The 10344-nt window shown below is 38.7% G+C and overlaps 1 protein-coding gene across 1 annotated transcript; it reads left to right on the forward strand.

The window, feature by feature from the left end:
* Window positions 1-77: 77 nt before the first annotated feature.
* tdp2b (tyrosyl-DNA phosphodiesterase 2b) lies at window positions 78-4991 on the forward strand. Its single transcript, XM_026942232.3, has 7 exons — window positions 78-315; window positions 544-698; window positions 1605-1763; window positions 2362-2453; window positions 2532-2650; window positions 2729-2899; window positions 3635-4991. Exons 1-7 carry the CDS (start codon window positions 142-144, stop codon window positions 3908-3910), a joined length of 1146 nt encoding a protein of 381 aa, XP_026798033.3. The 5' UTR covers window positions 78-141; the 3' UTR covers window positions 3911-4991.
* Window positions 4992-10344: the final 5353 nt, after the last annotated feature.

Raw genomic sequence — 10344 nt, forward strand, 5'->3', positions numbered from 1 at the left:
GCTCTCAGGCTATTTAATGGAGACTTTACATTTGAAATAACACAAGGACTGTTTTTGTGTGTTGGCGGAACCTTGTAAACAAACAGCACGGGGTTCTACCCGGAATGTTATTCCGCTTACACCGAGTTGAACGAGCGCGCCATGTCCGGCAGCTTAATGGCTGATTTGCAGACGAGCTCCGCGTTATCAGACACAGAGGCGATGGCGGCTTTAGAGGAAACACGCTCCCGGCTCTGTGAGCAGTTTGTAACCGTCACCGGCTCGGACAGCGCCGTGGCTCAGTGTTACCTCGCTGAAAACCACTGGGACATGGAGGTTAGGCTCAAGTTAGGGTTCATCTCAAACATCTCCTTCATCTCTACTTTAGTGTACTACATAGTGTGCGAAGTAATGACTCCTGCACACTAGTCAGTGCACTGATTTCCCAAGAGGAATCCATTTGAGATTAAACCTTGTGTTATTGTCAGTTTTTCAGTTATAACTACTACAGGCCTTGGAGAAATGTCATTTATTTTTCATTTATTATTATTGTTTTTTTGTTAGAGAGCCTTGAATTCTTTCTTCGAAGCAGATATGGAGTCGGTTTTTGATGTGGAGGACACAGAGGAGGAAAATAAGAGACTATCGAGTAAGAGAAAGGAGACAGATACAGATGCTCCAGAGGCGAAAAGGAAGATGAGCTCCAGAGCAGCAGATTGGTAAATATCTAGTCTGTTGATTTAGATGTTAAAGGAAAAGTCCAGCCTGAAACATTAATATTTCCACTGAAATATTCCTGATGTGTTTAGCCATTCTTGGAACTGCTAACTTGTTGGTCAGTGGTGTATTTTCTATATTCCTGTGAGAAGTTAGTGGTTGTGCGCCACTCTCACGTCACAGGGGGACATTGTTTTTGCTGGTGCAGTTACAATGGCATCTCACGTTAAGGCTTCACAATCATAATCATAATATCTAGCTTACAAGAACGTGAAATAGCATTTTATCCATTTAAATCCATTTATACCACAGCATGGTTGAATTCTCGAATCTGATTGGTCAGAAGTCAGTAGCTCCAGCTGTAACATGAAGATTAATATTAATGCACTCGTTCTAATACGTTATTGTTTCTATATTCATATCATACACATGGACTTGTACAGCAGACGCTGTACGTAATGTAAGACTAATAATAAACTAATTTTAAAAAACGTGTTGTTTAACACATGTGAGCACTTCGTAACAGTTTCCATGGTCAGGAAAATCTTCAGGACAGAGGATTTTACGCTTTCTGGTATCTTGGTAAAAATGACAGGCTGCATTTTGAGAGGGAGAGAGAGAGAGAGAGAGAGAGAGGGAGAGAGAGAGAATGACTGTTTATCACAGCTATAATGTAGGTGAGAACAGGAACTAACTTGTCTCTAAGACATTCCACAACCAAATTAAATCTAACTATAAACCATTAAAATGAGCGTCATATCATACATTAATAAATTAAACATTGTAATCGTTTGCCAGATCGCAGTTATATAAGAGGAATAACACTCCAGATCATGATGGCGTGTATTATTCCTTATTTATAAATTTTTTGGAAGGGCACTGACTCTCTATCTCTTTTGAAACTCTAGTATCGACTTGACCGAGGACGAGCCTGCTTGCTCTAATTCCAAACGCAGTTCGGAGGACGAAGCTGACGGCAAGTTCTCGCTCATATCCTGGAACGTGGATGGCTTGGACACGCTGAACCTGGCGGAACGAGCCAGAGGCCTGTGCTCTTATCTGGCACTGTGAGTGCTCCTGAGTGAACCTTAAGCTTGCTATTTAAGTGCATAGCGCTCATCAGTATATTATAGTGTGTTAAAGGGAAAATTCACCCTGAATGACTTGCATATCGGTATTCATAATCAGTATGTGATCTTCAGTGATGCAAAAGACTTCCGGAGTTGCCTTTAAGTTTAAACTACTTTCATCGACATGTTGGTCTATTTTCACTATGGTTATCTGTTTCCTATATTTCCCACAGTGCCGTTTGACTGACTGCTGATAGTACGATTTAGCTCTCGTTTCATCTCTAAAGAAAGCGATGCAGCAGCGCGTTAGTTCTTTAGTCTATCCAGCTCTCTCACCTCCTCTTCTGTAGTCTCTACTCAGACAGATCAGCTTCCAAAGCTTCAAATTTCATCCTAATTCCACCATCAGCACCATCACACTCAACGTCTTGCAGATAACTGATAACTTCTCACAGGGATATTGAATAAATAAGCACCAGAATCACTAAACACATCAGAAATATTTCAACATAAAAACATGTTGTGTTTCAGGGTAGAGTTTTATTTAAGAAAAACAGTTAAAGTGTGTAGATTTATTTTATACCTTTTGTCACAGATACACACCAGACGTGGTATTCCTGCAAGAACTCATCCCTCAGTATGTTCAGTATCTTAAGAAGCGGGTCGTCAGCTACCAGATTGTTGAAGGTAACTAATGCAGTATCAGTTTCCTCATGTGAGACATTTGAAGTACTGTTCTAATCATTCATTTCATTCACGTTAAAGGAAATGAAGAGGGATACTTCACTGCCCTGCTGCTGAAGAAATCAAGAGTAAAATTGCAGAGTAGTGAAATAATTCCTTACCCAACAACACAGATGATGAGAAATCTGTTGTGTGCCAAAGTTAGTGACTGACCACGGCATTTATATCATAAACAGTTGGGAGTATGAAATGCGTGAACTCACTTCTGTAACCCACAGGTAAGTTTTTTAGGTCATGAGCTGTGTTTGATGACCTCACACTTGGAGAGTTGTAAAGATCAGGCTGTAGAGAGGAAGAAGCAGCTGAAGGTGGTGTTGCAGACCATAACAGAGGCGCCAGATAACGTGACGGTCATTTTTGGAGGTGACACCAATCTTCGAGACTCTGAGGTAATTTCAGGAGCAGGGCATCTGTCTCCATTACCCCCCACCCCACCCCACCCCCTTCATGCATACTTAAAACAAGAGTGTACAAAAAAGTGGGGAAAAAAATGCAGAATAAGTCCTTGCATAACCAATCCATACTGCATTATTTTGCATACTTTTATGCACACTTATATATTTTCTAGTTTTTTTTGCATAGTTTTTTAAGTATACATCCTGCATACTAGAATACTTTTTTTTTTTTTCTATGCATACTTATTCATAACATTTTAAGTATGCATGCTAAGTATTCTTATTTTTAAGTATGCATACTTATTTTTAAAGTATGCATACTAAAAGTAAGTGTGCATACTTGCATACTGTTTTTTAAAGTATGCATACTAAAAAAAATAAGTGTGCACGAAAGTATAACGTATGTAAAGTATATATAAAAATGAGGCTGTTTGAGGGATAGCTGCTAGAAGGCATGTAATTTTAGGCAGGGAATTTATTTATTTATTTATTTATTTTTGAGTAAAGACCCAGAGGCAAACTCTTTTTGAAGTCATGTATTTTGTGGTTTGGCATCACAGCACTCCATCGTTGATTATTTTCCCATAACAGCACATGCCAAAGTGTTCTATTTCTTACATATAGTATAGCATTATTAAATAACTGTTTCAGATTTTCTTATCACAGTATAGATGTGTATGGTCTCCCATCTGATTATATAGTATATACTAAGTGTGTGTGTGTGTGTAGGTAGCACAAGTGGGTGGTCTGCCTCCTGGCGTGGTCGATGTGTGGGAGGAGCTCGGCAAAGAGGAGCACTGCAGATACACATGGGACACTAAACTGAACAGCAACAAAGGTGTGTCGTATATCAGCAGGTGTCGCTTCGACCGTATCTACCTGAGACCTGCCAAAACAGGGGCTAAAGTGAGTCCGGAGCACATGGCGCTGGTCGGGATGGAGAAGCTGGACTGTGGCAGCTACACCAGCGATCACTGGGGAATCTACTGCAGTTTCACCAGTTGAGTTTGGAGTGTATGATGTTATCCACTCGCAGTCTTGGAAGACGTCTAGACATGCTTGAGTGATTTTAAGCAAGAAGACAGAATGGTTGGTTTTATGATTTTTCCCTCAGCTTGATCAGAGTATAATGCATAGATGTTTCATCACAATCTGGCTGCTTGATTTTACCTGTTATGTGGCATTCTTAAAATTCACAGAGAAATTGCAAGTGAAATTAAGTGGTTTTAGAGCTGTCTAAAAGAAAAACACATTCTGACCCATATTTGGGGGAAAACTGTGCACTCGCTCCAGTTTAGAGGTCTCTTTCATCTAGGTTGTTATTTACTGCACTTACTGCTACGCTCACACTTAGTTCTAAGCTGAATTACACACTGATGATCTAACTTTAATTGTTTTTGTCTAGAGGACTACACTACTGTGCAAAAGTCTTAGGCACATGCAAAGAAATGCTGTAGAGTAAAGATGCCATCAAAAATGAAATTATATGTTTCTACATTTAAAAAAAAAAATACTATAAAAAGCAGTAAACAGTAATAAATGAAACAAAGTCAATATTTGGTGTGTCAGCCCTGTGCTTTATAAAAAAAATTATTGGTCTCAGGTACAATATATTCAGTTTTATAAGGAAGTTATCTGGTAGGTTTTACTGATCATCTTACAGAACCAGTCACAGTTCTTCTGGAGACTGTCACGCTTGCTTCTAATTTTGCAGCAAAACCCAGCAGCCTTCATGTTTTTTTGTCTGAAAAGTGTCTCTTATGTAATATGCTGCTTTCTTTACTGACATACAAACATTTTTCTGTTACATTTAAGTTTGTGCTGGAAAACTAATGTTAGGGAATCTAAAATGGTTTTTGTACTGACTCTATAATGTAGAAATCATAAAATAAAAATCTATAACAAAGTTTTTACTAAAAAAATATAGGGTGCTTAAGACTTTTGCACAGTACTGTACATTCACTGGGAACAGTGTATTCCATCATTAACTGTTATAAATGTGCCTGTTTACTATTCTCATCTTTTTTTTGATTCTTGTGTATATAATTGCATAAACACTTAATAAACTAAATGAATCTTTAAGTTATTTAAGCCTTACTGAGACTTTATTTTCATATAATTAGCTGTCCTTCCTTATACCACAGTGCTGGAAAGATTTTTTAATCTGATTGGTCAGAAGGTGTTAATTAATTTTCTCTAACAAGTACTATATTAATGCGGTCATTCTTTTCTATAGTAACAGCTTATATTGGGACTTGTATGGTGGACGCTCCAACATGAACAGAATTAAAAGCCTTGCGTAATTGTTGATATGGTGGAATTTTCTGGACATTTATGGAAGGAGTTTCCAGTGTTAGAGCTTTGTAGCAGTCAGAGGTAAAGCTGTAAGTTTTCTGACATGGAGAAGTCTCCAGGACGGAGGGCTTTTCGGGTTCTTGGTAATGTAACAACAATCTGTAGGGGTGGGTACTAATAATGAGGGAAAAAAGTGAGGCTGGTGAGGGAATTACTGATTTATAGCTGTTATAATGCACATGATAAAAGGAACTAACTTGTTTTGCAGCCATTCCACTTTAAGCATAATGCTAATGAATTTATAATCATTAGCAAATTGATATGATATAAGAGGAATAAAACACTTGGCGATGTACTGTTATAGGAAAATAACATTGGGTGGTAGTAGTAACTCCACATCTTATTGTGGCTCTGTGTGTGTGTGTGTGTGTGTGTGTGTGTGTGTGTGTGTGTGTGAGTGAGAGAGAGAGATGTAAACATAATGAACAGAAATATGAAAAGCTTTACTGAAAGTCAGCTCAGTGTTTCAGACTGTAGCCTCACTGAGGCAAGCCTTTGACCAAGTGAGAGTAATCGATGGTCAGCAAATTCAGCCTAATGTTGCACTCTCCCACCCCTATTTTTCATTTATTAAGGATAGGTTCTACTGAGTGACGCAGGACACTCAAACACAGGAAGAAATGACCCAGTTGTTGGTCCCAAAGAGCTGTCAGGAACTGTTATTCCAGGCGGCTCACCATAATCCGATGGCAGGGCACTTGGGACAGGATAAAACACTGAACCGGCTCATGGGTCGCTTCTACTGGCTGGGTATTCGCGTATTCACAGGTGGTACGCGCCGGTGGTGTCGTGAATGTCAGCTGGTGAATCCACCGGCCACCCCAAAAGCACCACTGCACCCTCTTCCATTAATCGAGGTCCCCTTTGTGATGGACCTTGTCAGGCCATTAGATTGAAATGCACGAGGGAATCTCTTTGTGTGTACTACGCAACGTGATACCTGGAAGCAGTGCCTCTCCGCAGCATCTCCGCACGTAATGTTGCGGAGGCACTCTACTGTGTTACCTCCCGAGTCGGGATCCCGAAAGAGATCCTGACTGATCAGGGCACGTCTTTCATGTAACGAACACTATACCCAGTGCCTCGCACTGACAAACTGCTGGATCGGTTAGGTGCGGCTCGCTTTTATTCGACACTGGATTTGACAACGGGATATTGGCAGGTCCCCTTGACTCCAATATCTGGAGAAAAAATGGCCATTTCCACTCCGTTTGGGTTAGACCAATCCTTCCTTTTGGGTTGTTCGGGGCCCCTGTGACGTTCCAGCGACTCATCATCTACACTAAAGATCATCTACACTAAAGATTGGCAGTCGCTGAGCCGAGTGGGACTCACGGCGGACCCAGGGAAGTGTGCGATTGGGCGGGTGGAAGTATGGTACCTGAGTTTCCACTTGGGCCATGGGTAGGTGCTCAAGCGCTGGTTTGTGATTGGAGGGCGGAGCCGGAGAAGGTGAGTGGTAAGGATTGCACACCTGGGGGAATTGGACTAATGAATGTCCTGTGTTGCAGTGGCTACGTCCGAAATCGTGTACTGTGACAGTACGTACCGCATTTGATTCAAGACCTACTGCTTGGCCATTGATACAGTACCTAGTGATATGTGTGTAGTATTAATACAATTAATCATGTGACCTACAACGTCATCGTAACCACAAAAACTTAAAGACCTTGCCAAATTAGAGCAACTGTTTTTTTCTTGTTTAAACCTTCAACAAGTTAACAATTTTCTCAGGTGTTTTTAAACAAGTACAGTTTAACCACAAGGATCAAGGAACAACTTTAAAACCTACAGCACTTAAAAAGAGCTGACACGCTGCCTTCTGCCATTTTTGATTCTGACAGCTCTTCTGCGCCAGTCCCGTTGCCTTATGGGATAGCGCTTCCATACTGCAGAATCCTGGCGGAGGTAGTTGGTCATCCGGGACATACTACTCCTTTAGCGTACTGCTTTTTGCCTACTGTATAGTAGGGTAGTAGGGGTATTCAGATGCAACTTTCTTTTTCATACTTTCTCATGTGGACATTACAGCATAACCAATATCCGAGTAGTCATTTTATTATTCAAATACTGGCGCATCAGCTGCTTAACCTGTAGACACTCCTAATATGAAATAGTCTGCTGCAAAAGCTTAAATTCAGTGCGCAAAAAAGTATGCATACTAAAAAAATAAATATGAAAAAGATCTGGCTTAATTCTTTTATACTTATTGCATACTTTCATGCCCACTTTTTTGATATTCTTACTGTTTTTTTAATTTTTTTATTCTTACTTTTTTTTTAGTATGCATACTGTTTTTTAAAGTATGCATACTAAGAATTTTTTTTTAGTATGCATACCAGAACTGAAGCAAAAGCAGAATGGAGCAGGCTGAGGATCAGATACACAATTTAACCAATTCAGTTGGTGTTCAATGGTTTAAACTGTGAAACTGTATATAAGAAATTATGTATAGTACTTGCAAAACCTTATTCCCCAAGCACTGTAATATAAATGGTCTGTGAAATTTAAGCAGCTGTGCAAGGCCAAGGCCAGAGACAAGAATCACAGCCCAGACTGTTAAAGCTTTGACACCACTCTGTCAGGTCTTAATCATGAAAACAGCATTAGTTTGCAACATTACAACTTATTTTTTAGTATTTAACTGTACAGTATAACTGTACAGCTCCTGGATTCAGTGCCTTACCAGTGATCATGTGTTAGAGCATGACTTCTTTCCTTGTATATTAATAGTTAACGGATTACTATTTGAATGTACTTTGGAATAAACAACTCAGACAAGAGCCATTTAGCTGGCAGTGGTTTATGACTCCTACTAGCAGTACTAGCCTACTGTACTGACTTGTTTTGCTTGTTTTGCTTGGCAGTTTCAGATTTGGAAATGTATTCTTGCACCTACTTCTGCTATAAAAGTCTTGGTGGTTGAAGAAAATGGCTTGATCCCAAAATGCACTTTAAATTAGCATTTGACCGAATTATAGCTCCATTCAGCCAGACAGATGTGTGACCTCGGGTAACCCTGAGCATTGTCAAGGTTTATCAGCTTCTGAAGAGGCCAAATGGGTAAACATTATATCTAAATTAAACCTTGTTGGCATCAGACAGGCATATTACTCTATGTAATAAAATCCTTGTTTTTCTCCACAGGATTGTCCTGGGTATTCTTTCACTTAGATTATTGTCCAAAGACTCAGTTTTAAAACATATGATTTAATTTAATGCTTTAAACCTCTACCATCTGGAAAGAGGTACTGTTACATCCAAGCCAGAATCACCAGAGCTACAACACCAACACAACCAGCAGCAACCACCTGAACATGAATACACACACTACAGACTGTTACTAATCTAAATCGTGACCCTCCTAGCCATGCTCTACACACTAATCTCCACTATATATATAGCATATATATATATATATCTCACCTATGCTGTACAAATCACTTACAGACTTCATATGCATTGCTTAAATATAATTTGCACTCGAAATCTACCTCTTCCCTTTGACCTACATTTACTGTTCATTGAACATATCTTGTCTGTCTTTTGTCTATGGTCTTTGTACTATTGTCTTTGTCTATTGTACCAGAGAAGTAGCCTGGTAGTGTTTTGTTATACTGTACAACCCGTTTTTATTAGTATAATGAAAATAAAGTTGAATTTGAAGGCTTGGATTGCATTCTGCCTAAAATTTCAGCCCACTGACTGAAAGCACTGCTAATAAGCTTGGGCAATTAGATGATATATTATTGCTATTGTGATAATACACTTACTTGAGGTATCATGGAAATTGTCAGTATTTTTATAAGAATTAACTCTCATTAGAAGCATATTACAATCTTGTACTAAATCTTTTGAAATTTCAGTTACAATTTTGTTTAGAATTGAATTTCTCTTCCTTTTCAATGTTAAATTTCATTTGTTTCATTTAATGTTTAATAAAAGTTAAACATTAACTTAAATAAAAGTTTTAAAAAACAAAGCATTACTGTTTTTTTTTTCAAACCTACAGTACATTTCATTGATACATGTTGTGTATCACAGAAATGTCTTCGAGTATCATGATATATTTTTTGTCATATTCTCCAACCCTACCTGCCAAATGTATTATAAATGTAAATGTGAAGAACAAGCGAAGGGCACAATGTTCCGTCACACACTGCAATCGTTTCAATCCTATTAAAGTATGGAATAGGGGATGTCCAACTTTTTGCAGCCAAGGACGCATTTAACTGCAAAATAAACTCCATTGGAAATTCCCCCTCTTAACATAACTCAACTGCTCAAATATTAGGCTTGGCTATTTATTGGAGAGTGAGAGCTTTTTATTCCTCATCCATGTTGACATTATTTACAAGCTACTTGTTTTTCAGTTATTAGGTTTGGATTAAAACCATTCAAGTTAAGTCATATAGGCTAATAATTATACAAATTTAATAATAAACATGATAACACTGACAATGGCGGGTTGTTATTTCCACCAATGTAACAAAATAATAAAAATCACAGACCCCCTAGTGACCCCGGATCCCATTTTGACATCCTCTACACTAGACATACAGTATACTATAAAAAATATACAATGGCCAACCACCTATTATATTCAGCATCTTTATTCACTGTGTATGTCATTTGGTGTCTGGTTTTTCTGACTCTTTGATAAGCATGCCACGGTGAGCAAGACAATCAAGGTCGATTAAAGGTCGTCTTGTGCAGTATAATAAGCAACAGTAAGCAGATTGCAGTATGGTATCTTCTCCTGCATATCACTGTCCAGGCTTTGCTGAACATGTTGAGCAGGTATACAGTGAACTTTTGAAATCTCATGTAATCAGACAGCCTGTTAATCAGTAACTAAACTGGATCTATCAGATTCCACCTACTTGCTTTCTTTCCAGGGAAGGTAGAGACTAAATGTAAATAGGGTAGAATGGTATGAAATCCCATACGATACATCACAGCATCTGCTTATAGTTTAGCATATCCAAGTAGTACATAAGAAAACACTTGGCAAGCTTTTAAATGATTAGAATTACTTTTAGCCAAAGCTGTGTAGATATACAATTTACACAATAAGGGAAAAA

This window comes from Pangasianodon hypophthalmus, chromosome 29 (genome assembly GCF_027358585.1).
Source record: "Pangasianodon hypophthalmus isolate fPanHyp1 chromosome 29, fPanHyp1.pri, whole genome shotgun sequence".
Taxonomy (NCBI): domain Eukaryota; kingdom Metazoa; phylum Chordata; class Actinopteri; order Siluriformes; family Pangasiidae; genus Pangasianodon; species Pangasianodon hypophthalmus.